A 21,550-nucleotide genomic window follows, 5' to 3' on the forward strand; every position below is an offset into this window, starting at 1 on the left:
CAAAATCAAATCTACAAATGAGTTAACAGCATTCTGAAATTAAAAAAAAAAATGCCCATCATTTTTGCATAATTCAAAAAGGCTCTTTACAAAAATTATATTGGTAGATTTATTTTAGAAAACATAGATCCTGGATACCAGTTTCAGCATTCCAATCCTGGGGTCCCAGGATTGAGTCCCATATCGGGCTCCCTGCTTCTCTCTCTGCCTCTCTGTCTCTCTCATGAATAAATAAATCTTAAAAAAAAAAAAAAGATTGAGTTGAACTGAGCTCTGGAGTGTAACCTTGTAAATTTAATGACAAAGGACACCATTTAAAATACTAAACATAAAAGGAATGGGCAGAAGGTGTAAAAATATTCCCATTTTAGGCTCCCAAAGTAACCATGCTGACTGTGGAACGTGCAGATAACATTCTCATTTCTGATCTTACTTTTTCCCCATTATAGACATTTAGTGTCTCATGTAATTTGTTAGCATCTGAGGTTTGTTTCCCTTTTATAAAAGACAAACTATCAGGGTCAGACAAACAGAGGTAGATGTCAGAGCTATACAGCAGCATTTGCCCATCAGCCACAAATTGGATAAAATGTGGGATCCTGAGATCCTGAATCTCAAGGTCTTTCCCAAAACAGCAGATGGGCTGAAACGGGCGCCACCACTTATTTGGTGAAAATATAACCCCGATTCCTCCCCCTCCCCTCTACTCTGGCCCCTGTGGCTTTGACACCGCACTGGACAACGGAGCTTTCTCAGGAGCAGCTCGCACTACGAGGTCTCAAAGTTCTCAGCCTCCTTTACGGGTGCGTCCCCATCCATCCCTTCTGTGAACAACTGGGAAAACGCACCAATGTCCTTAAGGGAAGAGGACTAAGAGAATACGTCGATAAGGGAGAAACTCTCGTTTAAAACAAAACCCTTCGGGGATCCCTGGGTGGCTCGGCGGTCTGGCGCCTGCCTTCGGCCCAGGGCGCGATCCCGGAGACCCGGGATCGAGTCCCGCGTCGGGCTGCCGGTGCATGGAGCCGGCGCCTCCCTCCGCCGGTCTCTGCCTCTCTATCATAAATAAGTAAATAAATAAATCATAAAAAAAATTAAGCAAAGCCCTTCCCACTAGAGCACTCCGGCGGGGTAGCGGCGGGGCAGGCGCGACGCGGGCGGTGGAAACCCCAGGGGTCCCGGCGCACCCGCGGGTCCGCCCAGCGGGGCCGGGGACCCAGGGTCAGGGCTCCGCTCGGCCGGCGGCCCTCGGCGGCCAGGACTCCCGGGTCGGGCGGTCGGGCGGTCGGGTCAGCGCCCCGGGTCACCGCAGGGCTGGCGCGGGCTGCGGACGGGGCGCGCAGTACCTGCCACGCGGGGCCGCTGGGGCTCGCAGAGCGGCGCAGCCCGGGTCCCCCTGGGGAGCAGGGCCGCGGGGCCGCAGGCGGACGCGGGACGCGCCCCGGGGGTCAGGCCTTGGGCCAGAGCACACAGCGCGCGCCGAGGCAGCCCCGCGGCGCTGGGCAGGAGCCGGCTGAGGCTGCGCAGGCATTCCATGGCGCTGGAGCGAGGAGAGGGCCGCGACACGCCAACCCTTCATGCCGGTCGCGGGCTGGCCTGCCGGCACCCACGCGGCCCAGCGCCGGCGCTTAGGGCCCGAGCGCTGTGTACTGAGCATGCGCGGGACGCGCCCGCGCCTCCTCTCCCGCGCAGGCTCGGAAGGTGGCCTTGGGCGCGCGCCTGGCGTCCCGTGGCCAATCGGAGTTCGCGGTGCGGAGGGGGCGGCTGGAGGGCGGGGCTGGGGGCGGGGCTGGAGGGGGGCTGGGGGCGGGGCGCGCTCACCTGCGCGGCGCGAGCTGCCCAACCCGGACCCCACCCTGGCGCGGACGCTGGCGCCCTTGGAGAGGTCAGCTCCGCCTGAAGGTTACTAACCCGGAATCTAAAGAATTTTGGAGGCGTACCCGGCCTGTGTATAACGCATTGCAGTTTCTGGAGCATTTTCGTGTATTTGATAAAATGCACAATTTGGAAGTGAGGAAGTTCTGCCCATTTCTAACTCAATTTCTCTTTAAATTTACTGTAGTACAAATAAATAACCGTCCTAATGGAATGATGTACCAAGCCTTTGCGAGTGAAGATATACTCTGATTTAATCAACTGTAAGATAGTGTCAGTTTCAAGGAACCATTATTTTATGTACCACCGGGAAAGAAAAAATGCTGACCTAATTGTTTCAAGACTCATCCCAATTTTAGTCTTTAAAATACGAAAAAAAAAAAAGTGGGTTTTAATAGTGATTAAATATAGTAGTATGCGTATTTTATTTATTTTTATTTTTAAAAAAGATTTTATTTATTTATTCATGAGACACAGGCAGAGACACAGGCAGAGGGAGAAGCAGGCTCCTGTGGAGAGCAGGATGCAGGACTGGATCCCAGGACCCGGGGATCACACCCTGAGTCAAAGGCCGAGGCTCAACCACTGAGCCACTCAGGTGCCCCCAATATGTATATTTTCAAAGCGTGAGTTGATAGACTTGTCCCTTCCATGATAATAATGCAAGACAGATAAGAGTTTCAAAGATTCCCATTCAATCACTACCGGTGTGTATAAACACAGAGCTAAGGAAACACAACAGAGAGTTGTTTTTGTTTTTGTTTAAGGGTATTGGGAATGAAGCTGAATTAGGAATCCAGTAGACAAAGGCTTCCTAGAAGAGACGATATTTTGACTTTAGCCTTGCATAGAGGTGCTATCCTTTGCTTGGATAGGAGCTTGTGACCTTTTCAAGCCCTTGGAGATATCTTAAGGAGTTCCTCTCACTAGGCTAGAAGTGAGTGGCAAGCACCTCCCTTACCCCTTTCTCTGGAAGCATTTCTAAATCTTCCACACAGCTTCTGCCTGAGTCTTCAGTCTTCTAATCCTTTTATGTCTTCCACCCGGATGATAAGTCCAAGAGTTGTGTAATGGCTTCTCAGAATATTCTCTATGGAATTTGCATCTGGTACCAGACTCTGGTGTTGGGACCCCCTCTTGGCACCTATATCCCTCAGCAACCTTGATTCTTTGCACTTCTTGTATTTGTTAATGAAGTCGTTTATTTCACACATACTTGCTGAGCATGACTATTTCAGGTTCTAGGGATAGAGGAGTGAGTGAAACAAAGCACCTGGCCCCCTCAGAACCTCAGAATTTGACCCTATTTTTGTATTGTATTTTTTTTTAAAAAAGATTTTATTTATTCATGAGACACAGAGAGAGAAGCAGAGACATAGGCAGAGGGAGAAGCAGGCTCCCTGCGGAGAGCCCAATGTGGGACCTGATCCTAGGACCCGGGGATCACGACCCAAGCCAAAGACAGATGCTTAGCCACTGAGCCACCTAGGTGCCCCAGAATGTGACTGTATTTGAAAGCAGAGACTTTGCAGGTTTAACTAGCTAAGGGCCTCAAGATGAAATCATCCTGGATTTAGGATGTGTCCTAAATTTAATGACCAGTGTCTTTATCAGAGAAAAGAGAAGGACACTTGAACATTCAGACCCATGTGAAGGTGGGGGCAGAGATTGGAGTGATGCAGCCTCAAGCCAAGGATACCAGAAGCCACCAGAAGCCAAAAGAAGCAAGGATGGATTCTCCCCTAGAGCCTTCAGGGGGAGCATGGTCTTGCTGATACCATAATTTGGTCTTTGAGCATAGAGCTGTGAAAAAATAATGTTCTGTTGTCTTAAGCCACCTGGTTTGTGGTACTTTGTTTTGGCAGCCTAGGAAATTCTTACATTGCTCTCCTGTAGCTTAAATACTGGTTGATTTGGGCCCATAAAATTCATGGCTTTGGCTCTGCCCTTAGTACCACCTGATAATAATTTTGCTGCCTTCTCTCATTTCCCTAATACCTCTAAATTTTTACTGTTGCCCTCAAACCTCTTATTTCAGCCAAGTTCCATCTCCAGGTGGAGTACTCTGTGATCATTCAAAGTACAAAATAGTTTCCCTGATGGGAAACAGACCAAAAGACATTATAGTTTTATATTTTCTTCCAATTTAATTTGCTGTTAAGTTCAGACTTTTGTGGCTCTTTAATATTTGGCTTCAGAATTCAAATCAAAGCCTTCTCCCAAAGTATTTTGGACCTTTAAGAGAAGTAAATTCCTTTGGAGCCTCAGATGTGTTTATTAGAGTATGTGTGCTTGTTCCTCTTCATGCCTTCCACAAATGTGTCCCAGGCTCAGGTAATACAAAATAAAGAGAAGTGGTACTTAGTTTAAAGGAGTTTATAGGTCGGAGACAGACATGAAAAATATGCTAATACAGACAGTTGTTTGATTTCGCTTGTGAGAAAACCATCAATGACTAGTGCAGGATCTCAGAGGACTTATAAGGGTGAACCAACATGGGAGGTTAGGGACAGCCTTTATCAGGAAGTGACATTTTAGTTGTGACTGGGATGTATAAGCATTAGCAACATGTCAAGGAGGGACAAAGAAAAATTTCCAACAAGGTAAAAAAAGGGTGGGAAGAGCAAGCAGTGTTAATTGATCATTGGAAGAACTGCCAGAGGTGGCTGAGTCTGGAGCATGGCATTCGAGTGGGTCTAGGTGAGGCCAGAGTGGCAGGCGTGAACTAGATCATACTGGGCTTTAGACAAGTTAAGGAGTTTTGATTTCATTATTTGAGAAATGGGGAAACTATCAAAAGTTTTTAAACTAGGGGAAGGATTCCATTTTCAAATGTATGTATGTTTGTATGTATTTAGTAGGCTCACATGACCAGCATTAAGCCCAATGTGGGACTTGATCCACGACCCTGAGATCAAGACCTGAGCCAGAATCAAGAGTCAGACACTTAACCAAATGAGCCACTGAGGCGCCCCTCCATTTTCATTTATTTTTATTATTTTACTTTTTAATGATTTTATTTATTTATTCATGAGAGATACACACACACAGAGAGAGAGGCAGAGACATAGAGAGAGAATCAGGCTCCTCACAAGAAGCTCAATGTGGGACTCAGTCCCAGGACCCCAGGATCACGCCCTGAGCCTAAGGCAGATGCTCAACTGCTGAGCCACCCAGGTATCCCCATTTTCATTTTTAAATGGCTGCTCCGGACTATCTTTGGAGACAGCACTGTATGGGGCAGGGGAAGAGTGGAAGCAGAAAGATCACTGACAGTTTTATGCAGGCATCTGTACAAAACTTGATGGGGCACTGTGTGAGGGCAGGGGAAGAGGTTATGGAGAGAGGAGACTGGAGAGATATATGGAAGTAGGGTGGGTAGGACTCCATGACGGTAAGAAGAAGAAGGCACGCTAGTTTGAGAGGGCCATCATGACAAAAATCCCACAGACTGGGTGCGTTAAGAAACAGAAATTTGTTTTCTCACAGTGCTGGAGTCTAGAAGCCCAGGATCAAGATGCTTAGCAGGTTTGCTTTCTCCTGAGGTCTCTGTCCTTGACTTGCAGATGGTACCTTCCTCCTGGGCCCTCACATGAACTTTTTCTGTGCGTGGACAATGCTGGGGTTTCTCTGTGTCTTGTAAGGACACCTGTTTGATTGGATCAGGACCCACCCTCCTGACCTCATTTTTATTTAATTACCTCATTTTTATTTAACTGTATTTGGCCTGTCTCCAAATACAGTTACGTTTTCAGGTACTGGGGGTCAGGGCTTCAACATATGAACATGGGGACACAAGTCATTCAATAATAGAAAGTAAAGATAAAATCATGATTCTGGGAGAAGCAAGACGGTGAATGATGGTGCACTGGACTGAGTCAGGGAAAGCTGGAGGAAGAAGAGTTTAGAGGAAAGATTGGAAATTCTATTTTGGACCTGGGACCTGTTGAGTTTGAGGTTGCTGGGTACATATCCAAATGTGTTGCTCCGCAACAGGGAAGAAAGTCTAGATTAGGCAGGTACGTGTGAGAGTTTGGGCATGGAGACCATAAGTGGGGCTGTGAGTGTGCAGGAGGTTGCCTGGGGAGGGTGTGAGAGAGGGAGGAAGGGTCTGGATCACGTCTCCAAGACACACCAACCAACTCTAGAGGATCATGGAGGAGCTCACCAGGAGACTGAGAGGGGTGGACCCTTGGTCTGTTCTAGTATGTACTGGCCCAACTGGTAGGAATCCTAAATAAATAGTGGCATCACCCCAAGAGCATACTACTTTTGACCATGGGGGAGGGTAGTGGAGGTAAGGGGACTAGAAGTTACCATGACTTGAGTTTTCATTGAATTCCATAAGAAAACAACCCACATGCCTCCTTAGAAAAAACAAAGGCAGATCCTCAGGGGTGGTATGGGAGAAGGATTCTCAGATAGGTTAGGTTTGGAAGTCTGGCCTGCTGTCCCTCCACTTTCCTAAGGGACTTTAATACTTCGGCTACTATCATTCTGAAGCTGAGGAGGGCCTACTCCTTTTTTCTTTTCTTTTCTTTTCTTTTCTTTTCTTTTCTTTTCTTTTCTTTTCTTTTCTTTTCTTTTCTTTTCTTTTCTCTTTTCTTTTCTTTTCTTTTCTCTTCTTTTCAAAGATTTTATTTAGTTATTCATGAGAGACACAGAGGCAGAGACAGGTAGAGGGAGGAGCAGGCTCCTCACAGGGAGCCTGGGATCACGGTCTGAGCTAAAGGCAGATACTCAACCACGGAGCCACCCAGGCATCCTGGGGCTATTCCTTTTCAAAGTTCTGGCTTCAGCCACAGCACTTACTGCATTCACTAAGCAGGTACTAAGCACTGCAAGTAGTAAACTGGAGGGAGAGGTTGGTGCAACATTGTATCATGGGTTTATCTTTCTATACTTACTCATCTAACTGCTAGGCTTCCTGGGGCAGTGGTTTGCAACTTTTTATTTAACCACAAAGGATGCTTTGTGTTATCCCCCCATCCCCACCCCCAGATATCTAGAAATTCCTAAAATATTACATCAGATGAAATGAACTCGTATATAAGTGGAGTTTTTTGACTTAGAGAGTCTGATACATTTTCTTGTACATAAATGGTCAATTATGATTATATTATTTCTAAAATGTTGAAGATAGCTTTCAGATTCTCCTCAAGATTCAAGCATCCCAGGCTGGGGATCCTGGTCTGAGAAGAATTGCCTTTCCTTGGTTGCTAGAGGGGTGACTGCGTTGCCATAGATCTTTCTGTCTCCTTTCTCTTGCCCTCAATGCACCTGTTGCTACCAGGCACGTTTTTCTAATGAAAACATTTCACATCCACTTGGAGTTAATTAATTAATTAATTAATTAATTAATTTTTTACACTTGGAGTTAAACAGCCTTGCCCTTCTGGTATTTTTCCAAGGGGCAAGGCTATCTAAATCGACATCTCATGGAGGATATCAACCAAAACACCAAATGCACTTTCTATTTTGAAAAAGAATGGATGAGCATTGTTAAGCACATCACATTATAATATATACTCCATAAGAATGTGGACATGGGAATGTCAGACATGGGACTAAGTTCAAAAGAATCATCCTTTCTGAGTTCTGACTTTATTGCTGGAAATTTAGCAAAATGTATTTGATTTGCTGTTGCGTGCTCTGCAGCAACACGATCAGGGTCCTGAGGGTAAGGGGATGGGGAAATAAAAGAAAAGTAAAGAGATGGGGACAGGAGGGACACAGTGGATGATGTCCAAGCAATGTCAGTTTTATTCAAGGTTCTACAACATTATATAGCATAAGCAAAACAAAGATAAGGAAGTGTCCATTCTTAGCATATTTGTGAATCCCTCCAAGCTTTCCCTTTATCAGCATGCAAGACAGACCCACAGGCACCAGAAGATTTAGGGTCCTGGTCAATAGATAAGCTTGTTGCTCCAGGTGTATATACCTCGAAGGAACATTATATATGGTTATCAGACCAGCAAGGACAGCACAGACCCTTATTTAAGTTTATGACCAGGCCAGAATAAACTGTATCTATTGTGTTATGTGGGCGATCATGTAAAAGCGAGCTCTGAAAACCATTGCTCAAGCCCTTTCTCAAGCGTCAACCAACTATTTACCCTTTAGGCTCCCGAGCCTTTTGAGTGAATGAGGAACGCAAGTCCGGGCCTGGTTTGGTTTAGTTATTCCAGCTAGTCCGTGGCCGCCCACAGTTTGCACTGAATAAATAATATGTACAAGCTGAAAGTTTATATATTGCATATTAATGAAAAGTATTAGAGAATGTTCTTATATTAGAGTTTTTCAACCTCAACTCTATTGACATATTGGACCAGATAATTCATTGTTAGAGGGAAGGGCTGTCCTGTGCATCATAGAATGTTCAGCAGCATCCCTGACCTCTATCCACTAGATCCCAGCAGTATCCCTTCCCTGAGTTGTGACAACCAAATATATCTCCAGACATTGCCACTCTTTCCTGGGGAGCAGAATCACTTGACTGAGAACCACTGTACTTTACAATAAAGAGAAGATTCTGCAAACCCCAAGATCATTTTTTTTTTCCTTTTAGAAGATCTATCCCTTTATATGTTGGCAGACAGAATGTCTGGATAGCTCAGTGGTTGATTGTCTGCCTTCAGCTTAGGGTGTGACCTAGGGTCCCTGGACAGAGTCCTGCATCAGAGTCCCTGTGGGGAGCCTGCTTCTCCCTCTGCCTCTCTGTGTCTCTCATGAATAAATAGATAAAAGCTTAAAAAATAAAAAAAATGTTGACAGACGTTTTCTTCATACATAGTTGACATTAAAAAGTCCAAATCTAATGTTACCAGACTCCAGCCCTGAATTAGATTTTATTTTTGTTTTATGACATAAACATGTGTCCTGGTTTATTTGCATCCATTATTCCAAACCACAAGCCCAGCTTTTGAAATCACAATCTTCTTTACACACAGCAACCTGCCGTGGTAAGTAGGCTTCTCTGGGGTCTGGCTCTGTTGTGATCCACCTGGGGTTTGCAGGAGCTAGCTTTCCCACGTTTGAAAACTTCCCAGGACTTTGGCCACAGGAGGGAGCACCATTCCTATGCTTGCTTAATTATTTATTGATTAATTTAAAATGTACTTTCAGAGAGAGTTAAGTGATGCAGGGAATTCCTAACCTAAGACTCAGAAGCACGGTTATTATATTAGTCAGGATTTTGCAGAGAAACAACCAATAGAAGAAAGAGAGTTTTGTTATGAGGAATTGGCCTGCTCGATTATAATGGCTGAGAAGTTCCATGATCTGCCCATCTGCCTTCTGCAAACTACAGACCCAGGACAGCCAGTAGTGTGATTCAGTCTTGAGTCTGAGGCCTGAGAACCAGCGGAAGCAATGGTATAAGTGCCAGTCTGAGAGCAGAAGAAGATGAAAGCTGACATCCCAGGTCAAGCAGTGAAGCAGAGAGAAATAAATGGTGAATTCCTCTGCTTTTTCCCCTCCCCTCTAATCAGGCTCCCAAACAGATTAAATGATGCTTATCCATGCTGGAGGCAACAGTTTACTGTGTCAATTCACACAGTTTACTGTGTCAATTCAAATGCTAATTTAGTCTGGAATCACCCTCACAGACACCCAGAAATAATGTTCCATCTGGGCACTCTGTCTCTGTCAAGTTGGCAGATAACATTAACCGTTAAAAATGGATTATACTTCAGGACTCTTTTTTTTTCTAAAGATTTTATTTATTCGTAGAGACAGAGAGAGAGAGAGAGAGAGAGAGAGAGGCAGAGACACAGGCAGAGGGAGAAGCAGGCACCATACAGAGAGCCCGAGGCGGGATTCGACCCAGGGTCTCCAGGGTCCCCAGGATCACGCCCTGGGCTGCAGGCGGCGCTAAACCGCTGCGCCACCAGGGCTGCCCTACTTCAGGACTCTTAACTACATCTCCAGTTTTATAAATCTAAGCTCATGCCCTCTTGCCATTGCATTTATTTTATTTTTTCAGTTAGAATTTTCTAAATCAGTACTGGAAGGATTGTACAGGAAAGATTGCTGCACCACACAACTGTTTGAAAGAATTTTTCAGATTAAAGTGTGTGTTAAGACTAACATCTTCTGGTGCACATGGTATGTGCACACATCTAGTAATTAATGCAACCCCCACCTTTATATATGATCTGCAGGTAATTTGACAAGGTGTTAAATTTGAGGCAGTGTTTTCTTTTCCTTTTTTTTTTTAAAATTCTATTTATTTATTTATTTGACAGAGAGAGTGCACAAGCAGAGGGAGCCGCAGAAGGAGAAGGAGGAGCAGGCTACCTGTTGTGTAGGAGCCTGATGCCAATGTGGGGCTCCATCCCAGAACCCCGGGATCATGACCTGAGCCAAAGGAAGATGCTTAACTGATTTAGCCACCCAGGCACCCCTTTTCTTTCTTTTTATAAATATTTAGCCTCTCACGTCAAAAGTTTAAGTGTTAGCTTGTGAACAGTAGGTCTAATAACTGTACACTTCTATGCTTTAAATAAAAAATAAATGTACATGCCTTTTATACTTTAATACACTCGAATTGGCTCTAAGTAACAGCCAAGACCATGATACAGCAAAACTGATGAAATATTACTTTCAAGTATTTCAGATTGGGAGAGACAAAATTAAATAGACTGCCGACATGCGTGACGTGTATTCTATTTATTAAATTTTGCCGTTCTAGTGTTCTAAATGCCCAGCTTGTCATATGGGAAGCCATGTTAAGAGATGATAGGAAAATGTGAGAAGAATGGTGTTTCACTTTTCTGGGAGGATTGGAAATGGTTTAGGCCTTCCCCAGTTTACCAGACATGGGGAGTGAAGTTTCTAAACTGATAGCAATGCATCCATACATTTCTAATATAGCCCTAAATGCCTAAGGAAAAGTCTCATATGATCCAAATTATAATCCAGGATGGCATCTTTTAAGCTTATGAGAAAGTGCAGGGAGTGGGTCCCAGATTCATTTGATGGGTAGGTAGGTAGTTAGATGCTACTTTTGTTCCAACCTTTCCTTTTTTTTTTTTTTTTTTTTAAGATTTTATTTATTTTCTCATGAGAGACAGAAAGAGAGAGGCAGAGACACAAACAGGCTCCATGCAGGGAGCCAGATGTGGGACTCGATCCTGGGTCTCCCAGACCATGCCCTGGACTGAAGGTGGCGCTAAACCACTGAGCCACCCGGGCTGCCCTGTTCCAACCCTTCTTATTGGGAATGTGTCTAACTCTATTATTCTTTTCTGCGACAGTCAGACTTAAAAATATTTCAAATAGGGATCCCTGGGTGGCGCAGCGGTTTGGCGCCTGCCTTTGGCCCAGGGCGCGATCCTGGAGACCCGGGATCGAGTCCCACGTCGGGCTCCCGGTGCATGGAGCCTGCTTCTCTCTCTGCCTCTCTCTCTCTCTCTCTGTGACTATCATAAATAAATAAAAATTAAAAAAAAAAAGAGTTGAAGTTTAAAAAAAAAAAAATATTTCAAATAAATGATGACATAATGCTTTCTTATAGGTTTTTTTTTTTCTTTTTCTTCCTTTTTTTTTTTTTTGAGAGAGTGCACAGGCAGGTGGAGAGCAGAGGGAGGGGAGAGGGATAGAAGGGGAAGGGGCAGAGGGTTCTCTCTGAGTAGGGAGGTCCTTAGGGGGCTTGATGGGCTGGGAGCCTGACAGGGTGCTGGATCCCAGGCCCCCAGAATCATGGCCTGAACCAAAGGCAGATGCTTAACCAACTGAGCTACCCAGGTGCCCCTCTTTCTTATAGGTTTTTAAAAGTTTTATACTTGTTAAAAGCTGTTTTTCAGATTTTATTTAGACATAGATTTCTGTTGTATAACATTCTCATACATAAGTAAGAAAATGTAAGCAAAATGTTGGTGAAGACATTCCTAAAACTTTGTTGCTTCAATGCTAAATCATGGTGCAATATTAAGAAAATGCATTTAAAAAGTCAATTAAGCTTAAGATATGTGGCGCTAACCATACACATATCAGCTTAAGTGGCAGCAATGTACACAGTATGGCCAGATTCCTCCTTGCTCACACAATAAATACACCACTTGGTCAAGGGCAGACGTTGAGACTTTCTTGACTGTAAGGTGCACCCTGATTTCAGAGATTTAAAGATGGCCCTGGGGGGAAATGTGCTATAGGGATAAATGTATGTGGTGATTTGTTTCTTTCTTCCTCTCTTCCTCCTTCTGGCTTGAGTAAATTTCTGATACTAACTTTTTCTTTGTTTGTCATTTGTTGAGTTAATCATGGGGAAAATAAGCTAGGCAGAGTTCAGAGTGTGCTGGGTTTTTAATAGGTAAGGTTTCACTGCATTTTAACTTAAATGGGCTTAAAGCATTCTCATTTGTTTGCATAGATGTTTTAAGAAGAGCTTTTCAAATCTATACCCCTTATGGTTTTACTACACTATCTAAAAATGTCACTAGGAAATAAAACCGATGGGCTGAAAAATGTTGTATTGTGCAATCACTGAAACTTCTGTAGTTAGTTTAGAATTAAGTTACAAATCAATATATGTGAGGAGAAAATATGAAGGTGCCTGGCCTCAATAATACTACCTCCTACTTGAGTCACCTATACAAATTTTCTAAACTGGAATTTCTAAACTTTGAATGACATCAGAACATCATAGTTCACTAAAGCAACTCTTTCCATTAATCCAGAGACTGGACTGCAGTTAATCAATAACTTCTGCATCAGTGACATAATTTCCTGCAAAATTGGTATTTTGTAATGGTTAACTTCTCTCCTGGCTGTTCACAGCAGGGGGTAGTTTGCTTTCATCAAAGTCTGCCATTTATTACAGTTTTCTGTGGCTTAGGACATTATCCCTTATAACTAAACCAAAAAAACAAAACAAAACAAAACAAAACCCCAAAAAAACAAAAACAAAAAAACAAAAACAAAAACCAAAACAACAACAACAACAACAAAAAACCATCCCAGGTACTAAGAGATAGTACTGTTTTACCTCACTAATTGTCAGTAAATTAAGGAAACTCTTCCAAAGCATCTTATGAAAAAACTGGTAGTTCAAATGGGGAATCTAAGATTTTACCAGAAGTGGCATCTTAATGATGATAAAGCCAGACACAGAGTCATCTAAGCATATTTGCTGGTGTTAGAGGATAGTGAATTTAATTTTTGAACTAAAAAAAAAAAAAAGAAAGAAGAAAATTTTCTTCCAAGGTCATCTAGAATTAAGGTCAGTGGAAAAAGTTTGCCTGCCTGTCGTGTGAAAATAAGAAAGTAGCCCCTGGAAAAGTGGAGAACGGACCTTAATGCGGTTTCATTGCTTTGTTTTATTGCTTCAAATCTGAATTATGAAAGGATACTCACAGTTTACCAACAAATCTTTCAACCTTGGATGTGCATTCCTGTAATTTCCCCTTTCATGAAATCTGATAAAAGCTTGAAGAGACAGCAAGCCCCATCACTGACTCAGAGCTTCTAGAATTCTTTAGGTGGGGTGAGGGAGGCATTAACTTTTAAGTTTTGGCTTTATTTGTTTTTGTAAACACCTCTTCTGACTTATGTAAATAAGATATTTACACCGCTTACTTAATGATTATACATATAAATAATTTGGAGCTGATAAACAGAAAAACAAACTTAGTTTGGCAGAGTAAAACCATTTCTGAGGTATGTGCCAGTTCACACTCAAGCCAAAGAAGAAGGGGAACAATTTTATTAACTTGGAATTAAAGAAAGTCTTGCTTCTGATGCAAGGGACAAAAATAATTTCATTGTAAGTGAAGGGAATGGAGACTTACCTGAAGTGTGGAAAGGATTTTGAGCTAAGGTTACCTCCTTTTGTGAAAGCTTTTTTCTCCCCATTGCTGGACTGGCAAATCACCACAGAGGAGAAATTGCTTTGTTTAAACAGCTTTTCTCTTCCAAGAACTAGAGTATCACAACAAATTCTTTGTGAGAGTGAATAAATTGGGCCATAGTTGAATTATTCAAAGAAAGGCTTTTTTTAAAAAAGCATTTATCTATCATCTATCTATCTATCTATCTATCTATCTATCTATCTATCTATCTATCTATTTATTTATGAGAGAGGGCATGCAAGGGTGTGAACAGGAGGAGGGGTAGAGGGAGACGGAGAGGGAGAAGCAGATTCTGAATTCAGCGGGGACCCTGATGTGGGGCTCTATCCCATGACCCTGGGATCATAACCTGAGCCGAAATCAAGAGTCTGACATTAACTGACTGAACCACCCAGGTGCTGCAAAGAGAAGTTTCAGTATTACATCTCCTTCCAGCAGTCCTGCAGGCATCTCCTAGTTTCTGAAATGCTACACCAGGAAAGTCCTTTAGAAATGTTATGGGAGGGGCACCTGGGTGGCTCAGTGTTGAGCATCTGCCTTCTGCTCAGGTCATGATCCCGGGATCCTGGGATGGAGTCCTGCTTCAGCCTCCCCATAGGGAGCCTGCTTCTCTCTCTGCCTATATTCCTGCCTCTCTCTCTGTGTCTCTCATGAATAAATAAATAAAATCTAAAAAAAAATGTGTTATGGGAGTTGGTTGGGTTCTTGGGCCTGACAGTGACAGAAATGAGGCCAGACTCCCAAATCAAAGGCACATAAAGGCTTTATTGGGGCTATAGCTTGAGCTGAAAATAAACATAGCACCAACATAATAGTTTGGCTGACCTCCAGGAACAGAGGGGACACCCTGTTTGCATAAAGAGAGTTCCTGCCCAAATTCCCACTGTGGTCCCATATGCCAATGAGGGAAAGGAAAAAGAAATGCCTTGTCCTGATTGGTTGGAAGGGCCTCATCCTCATTGATGATATTGGCAGGCAGCTCAGGCAGCCCTTGGGTGCTTTTTGGAGAAAGGGTTCTCTGTGTTAAGTCTGGCTTACAGATGTGGCCCATCCTGGCAGCATCCTGGTGATGCTAAGAGAAGCAGTTTAACAAGAACAACCAACAGCCAGCGCCCCCAGTTTTGCATAATGTTTTTCACTTGGGGCTGGTTCCCATGGCCCCTCACTGTCTCAAAAGCTGGATTAGAAACTACCTGGCAACTGAAGGGAAATAACTGACCACCTCTAGTCCACCAGTGAGAGGATGGGGGAGCTGAGAGGTGTGTGTGCGCGTGACCCTGAGATCCACATGAGCTCAGCTGGAAACAAACCTTCCTTCCCTTACTTCTTTTTCTTTCTCTCTTTCCCTTCTTCCCTTCATTCCTGGGTATACAGTTGAGTATTGTGGAGTGCAGGAGAGAGAAACAGAAGATGCAAGTGGATGGAGGAAGGGCAGAATGTTAGCCACACCGTGTACATGACAAATAGTGCTACATACAGAGTAGATTCTAAACCAGTATTTGTGAATGAATGAATGAATGAATGCATGCATGCATGCATGCATTAGATAGGCAGCTAAGGTCTAGGACTAGAAGTCAGGAAGTCAGAATGCATAAGGTCATAGGTTTATGTACAGTGACTTAGTACGGAAATGCTTTCAGGGTAATTGGTAAGAAGCCAGGTGAGGGTGTGATTTCAGGCATCATCTCACCAAGGGCAGCTTCACTTGGTTCCACAGGGAAGTATGCCTTATGCCTTAGAAGTAACCGACCTAAAGCAAGGTGTCTGGGCTTTCACGTGCCTGCACTGGGGTTACAGAGTGAGGGACAGTGGGCAGGGGCAGGATGGTGGAAGCTGGGGAGAGAAAGAGAAATTCTCAGGCACTCTGCTCTCTGCTTGTTCAGATGCTGCTGCTCCAGTGGCATCAAGGCCACCCGTGAAGTAGAATCTCAAGTGTGGCAAAGAGAAGACAGGGTTAGGACACACACCGGGTCATAGGGATCCAAGAGGACCTGGGCTGAGCACTAGCCTGTCTCAGGTGATAAGACTGAACCTAAGGGAGGGCTGTCTTTTCCCTGCTCTGTTACATTCCACCGAGCCTGCCAACTGCTCTATAGGTAACATCTACAATTAACCACATTGATTTCCACAAGAAAAAATTCATTCTAAAAAATAAGAGATAGTGTTTATTTGCTGCAAACTATGTGGCAGGCTCTTCTTCAAACACCATACATTTGTTATGTTTTAATCCTACGTGCATAAGGTTTGGTAGCTCACTTTATAGATGAGAAAATGAAGTCTTAGAAATGTTAAGCAACTGGTCCATGGTGACACAGCTGTTTGGTGCTGGAGCGAGGATTCAAAATGAGGTTACAAGAACCACGGACAACTAGAACAGCACAACTCATCTGCTTTGAAGTGTAGAGATACTTTCAGTGAACCACATGAATATCATTTTTGAGGCCATATCTGTGAAATAGATGTAAATATTTACTAAACTAAGAGATTTAAGTCATTTGATGAATGCACTACAATGTATATGCATTTTAAAACATAAAATACGTCAGCAATTTTCTTCATCTGTCTTTTGTAATAAAAGTATATGGTCAGGGGATCCCTGGGTGGCGCAGCGGTTTGGCGCCTGCCTTTGGCCCAGGGCGCGATCCTGGAGACCCGGGATCGAATCCCACGTCGGGCTCCCGGTGCATGGAGCCTGCTTCTCCCTCTACCTGTGTCTCTGCCTCTCTCTCTCTCTCTCTGTGACTATCATAAATAAATAAAAATTTAAAAAAAAAGTATATGGTCACCAATAAATATTGAGTGAGTTGATTTTGGTGGTCAGATTCTATGTCATATGGAATATATGATTTTTGGTCACATCTACACACTATCTAGTGTAGGACATGAGCAATCTTTTGAGAGCAAAGTTTTGTGTCTAACCAACTTGCAGCAGCTAAGGGGATTGTCTAACATGTTGACTCCAATGAATTTAAGTTCTGGCTGAAAACCTTGGGCAATTTTTTTCTTCCTTACTGTGAAATAATTGTCTAGAGATGGGAATTCTCCAGGTGTCTAGTTAAATGCCTCCAGAAGGCATTGGGCATTGATGAATCCCTCTGAGAATTTCTGTAGTTTACAAGTGGCTTTTTTGGTCAAAGAATCTCATTAACCATACCCCTTAGAATGGAATCTCCAGGAGTGGCATGTTAGTGAAGAAATAGTCATGTAAATCTCAGCATCTCTGGATGAAACTCTAATGTAGAGTTGTTTTTTATCTTAAAAAAAAAAAAAAACAAAAAAAACAACAAAAAAAAACACCTTGGGCCGCCCTGGTGGCTCAGCGGTTTAGCGCCACCTTCAGCCCAGGCCCGGATCCTGGAGACCCGGGATCAAGTCCCACATCGGGCTCCCAGCATGGAGCCTGCTTCTCCCTCTGCCTTTGTCTCTGCCTCTCTCTCTCCCTCTCTGTGTGTCTGTCATGAATAAATAAATAAAATCTTTTAAAAAAAACCTTATTTTAAAAATAGTTACTAACTTGTCTTTTTTAACATGACTGGATTCTATTAATTTTCTGCATACACCCCACTCCCTTGCTCTTAGGACTCAAAAACCTTTATTTTCCCGGGCCATTTTGGGCCAGGGAGCAAAGTTGGTCAAAATTAATAAGGCACATCTTGGCAGGCTCTCGCTTCCTATGAAAAGTACATGAGCATCTCATAACCCTCCATACCCCTGAAAGTTCCCTTCAGTTATTTCTAGAAAGTCCCAGGGAATGAGGTCTTTAACCAGCACAGTTTATGTATGTCCCTCATTCCCTGCTCTAACTCCTTTTGGTGCTCTTTACTGAGGCATCTACTGCTTGTGAAGGCAGGTGCCAGACCTGTGCATGGTTGCCTCTATGAAGTGATACTGTGTCTTGTCAGGTACTGTTGCCATGGATGCCACATTACAGTCCTCGGGAGCTCAGGAGGCACTGCCAAGGTGACTGCTCCCCGCACCAGAATGCCTCTCTTCTTCCTCCCTCCTTCCTACATTGTATTTTACACATGGTATAAAAGAAGGGCTGTTTGTACTCAAACAGCTTTATAGAATTTACAGTGAAATATTTATTTCATGTTTTGCAGCCATAGTTTGCCAACCACTGATAATGGATAGATGCAGAAAAGCTAAAGAATAAACTTTTATCTTTGGAAGTTGGGGGAGGGGGAGAAAGCAAAGTAAACTCAAGGAAATAATAGGAAAGGTAATTTTTTTAAAAGCAGCAGAAATAACTGACAAAGTAACAAAGCATATAGAGATAATTATTAATAAAGCCCAAAGTTGTTCTTTTGAAAAGATTTGCAAAATTAGCAAAACTCTGGTGAAATTAATGAAGAGTAAAAGAATGCAGCATAAAGGAACCATGGTAGAAGTGCTGTAGACCTTTAGAAGATAAGAGAATCCTGTGGATGACTTTATGCCACTGAACTTGAAAAAGAAGAGCAGACATGTTGCTGAAATATAGAACTTCCCAAATCTGATTAAAACAAAAATGACTAACAGGACCCAAATGATTTCCCTAGTGATTTCACTGGTGAGTTTTACCAAACATTTAAAGAGCTATAATTTTGTTGGAATACCAGATCTTCCAGAAACTAGTGTAACTTTTACATACCAAAATCTGGTAAGGCCAACAAAAAAAACCCATAAATCACAGTATGCAAAAATTCTAAACTAAATACTGGCAAACAAAATTCAAGAGAGCTTAAGTTTCTGGACATAATAAATATAAAGATCTATTGCATTTATATACATTATCAGCAATAACTAGAAAACAAAGTTCTTTAAAACATCACTGCCTGAGTCAGATTATTTAGTTCTATATTTAGAGAATTTTTTACTGTATTGGTTTTCAAATGTATTGGTGTAATGTACAGAACATACTTTTTATTTATTTAAATTCAGTTAATTAACATGTGATGTATTATTAATTTCAGAAGTAGAGGTCAGTGATTCATTAGTTGCATGTAACACCCAGTGTTCATTACATCACATACCCTCCTTCATGCCCATCACCCAGTTACCCCATCTCCCTACCCCTCTCCCCTCCAGCAACCCTCAGTTTGTTTCCTATGATTTAAGAGTCTCTTATGGTTTATCTTCCTCTCTGATTTTGTCTTGTTTTATTTTCCCTCCCTTCCTCTGTGATCCCCCATTTTGTTTTGTATATTCCACATATGGGTGAGATCATATGATAATTGTCTTTCTCTGACTGACTTATTTTGCTCTCTAGTTCCATCCACATCGTTGCAAATGGCAAGATTTTGGGTTTTTTGGTGGCTGCATAGTATTCCATTGTATATATATACCACGTCTTCTTTATCCATTCATCTGTCTATGGACATCTGGGCTCTTTCCAGATAATATGGCTATTGTGGACGTTGCTGCTATAAACATTGGGGTGCAGATGCTCCTTTGGATCACTGCATTTGTATCTTTGGGGTAAATCCCTAGTAGTGCAATTGCTGGTTTATAGGGTAGCTCTATTTTCAACTTTTTGAGAAACCTCCATACTGCTTTCCAGAGTGGCTGCACCAAATTGCATTCCCACCAACAGTGTAAGAGGTTCCCCTTTCTCCACATCCTTGCCAACATCTGCCATTTCCTGACTTGCTAATTTTAGCCATTCTGGTGTGAGGTGGCTAAACACCAGATCTGTATTGGTGATACTAAGTGATACTGAGTATTTATTTTTTGATACAAAAAATCTAATGTATCTGTACTTCCCTGATACTAAGTGATACCGAGTATTTTTTCATGCATCTGTTGGCCATTTGTATGTCTTTTCTTGGAGAAATGTGTGTTTATGTCTTCTGCCCAGTTTTTTTTTTCCTGCCCAGTTTTTGATTGGATTATTTGTTTTTTGGGTGTTGAGTTTGAAAAGTTTTTTATAGATTGGGATACTAGCCCTTTATCTGATAAGACATTTGCAAATAACTTCTCTCATTCTGTCTTTTGTCTTTTGGTTTTGTTGGCTGTTTCCTTTGCTATGCAAAAGCTTTTTATCCTGATGAAGTCTCAAGTGCTCATTTTTGAGCTAATCCTTGCCTTTGGAGATGTGTCTAGCAAGAAGTTGCTGCAGTTGAGATCATAGAGGTTGCTGCCTATGTTCTCCTCTAGAATTTTGATGGATTCTTGTCTCACATTTAGGTCTTTCATCCATTTTGAGTCTATTTCGTGTATGGTATAAGGAAATGGTCCTTACAACGGTCTGCATGTGGCCATCCAATTTTCCTAGCACCATTTGTTGAAAAGCCTTTTTTCCTATTGGGTATTCTTTCCTGGTTTGTCAAAGAGGAGTTGACCATAGAGTTGAGGGTCTATTTCTGGGTTCTCTATTGTGTTCCATTGATCTATGTGTCTTTTTTTTGTGCCAGGACCATACTGTCTTGATGATCACAGCTTTGTAATAGAGCTTGAAGTCCAAAATTGTGATACTACCATTTTTGATTTTTCTTTTTCAACTTTCGTCTATTTGAGGTCTTTTCTGATTCCATCTAAATTTTAGGATTATTTGTTCCAGCTCTGTGAAAAAAAAAAGCTGATGGTATTTTTTTTTTAAGATTTATTTATTTATTCACAAGAGACACACACACAGAGGCAGAGACACAGGCAGAGGAAAAAACAGGCTCCTTGCAGGGAGGCTGATGTGGGATTTGATCCCTGGACTCCAGGATCATGCCTTGAGCTGAAGGCAGACACCAAACCACTGAGCTACCCAGGTGTCCCAAGTTGATGGTATATTGATAGGGATTGCATTGAATGTATAGGTTCCTCTAGGTAGCTTAGACATTTTAACAATATTTGTTCTTTTAATCCACAGGCATGGAATGTTTTTCCATTCTTTTGTGTCTTCCTGAATTTCTTTCATGAGTATTCTATGGTTTTCTGGGTACTAGATCCTTTGCCTCTTTGGTTACGTTTATTCCTAGGTATCTTACAGTTTTTGGTGCAATTGTAAGTGGAATCAACTCCTTAATTTCTCTTTCTTCTGTCTCATTGTTAGTGTATAGAAATGCAACTGATTTTATATACTGCCACTTTGTTGAATTCCTGTATGACTTCTAGCAATTTTGGGGAGAGTCTTTCAGGTTTTCCACATAGAATATCATGTCATCTGCAATGAGTGAGAATTTGACTTCTTCTCTGCCAGTCTGGATGCCTTTTATTTCTTTTTGTTGTCTTATTTCTGCAGCTAGGACTTCTAGTACTATATTGAACAACAGTACATGCTCTGAGTTTTCTTTCCATTATCTGCAGCATCTTCAAATAGCTTCTCCTTTCGCATTTCCAATTTAATTTCTTTGTTCTATCTTTTGTTGTTGTTGTTGTTGTTATGGGAGACCAAAATGCCAAACATGTCCATTTAAAAAAGAAAAACATGTTAGGACATGCCTCACAAAAATATCAGAACTTATTATAAGCCGTAATACTTAAGATAGCATAGTTGCTGCAAGCCTAGCCAATTGGACCAATGAAACAGAAGAGAAAGCAAAGAAACAGAGTCACATTATATTTGGACAGTTGGTATATAACAGAGATAGTGGCATGTTATTGGAGACTATATAGTAAACGATGCCAACAATTTCTTGTCCATGTGAATATAATGAAATTTGATCCCTCTCTCATAGCACATAAATGTGACAGGCAAAGCTGTAAAGCTTTTAGAAAGTTTAAGAGAATATCATCATGACCTCAAGGTAGAAAGCATTTCTAAAATAATACACAAAAAGCACAAAGCATAAAGGAAAAGATTCACACATCTAACTTAACTAAAATTAAGAACTTCAGTTCCAAGAAAGTCA

General features: G+C 42.3%; 1 protein-coding gene across 2 annotated transcripts in view; it reads right to left on the reverse strand.

The window, feature by feature from the left end:
- The window catches only part of MRS2 (magnesium transporter MRS2), a 35,282-nt gene extending 33,650 nt beyond the window's left edge, over positions 1-1,632 (reverse strand). For both annotated transcript variants that reach the window (XR_008664137.1, XM_055323068.1), the window contains exon 1: positions 1,347-1,632. Coding sequence is in view for 1 of the 2 variants with exons in the window: in XM_055323068.1 (XP_055179043.1) it covers positions 1,347-1,536 (190 nt within the window). In the remaining variant the exon portion in view is untranslated. The remainder of the gene's footprint in view (positions 1-1,346) is intronic.
- Between the last annotated feature and the right edge of the window lie 19,918 nt (positions 1,633-21,550).

The sequence above is a fragment of the Nyctereutes procyonoides genome, unplaced genomic scaffold (assembly GCF_905146905.1).
Source record: "Nyctereutes procyonoides isolate TBG_1078 unplaced genomic scaffold, NYPRO_anot_genome, whole genome shotgun sequence".
NCBI lineage: Eukaryota > Metazoa > Chordata > Mammalia > Carnivora > Canidae > Nyctereutes > Nyctereutes procyonoides.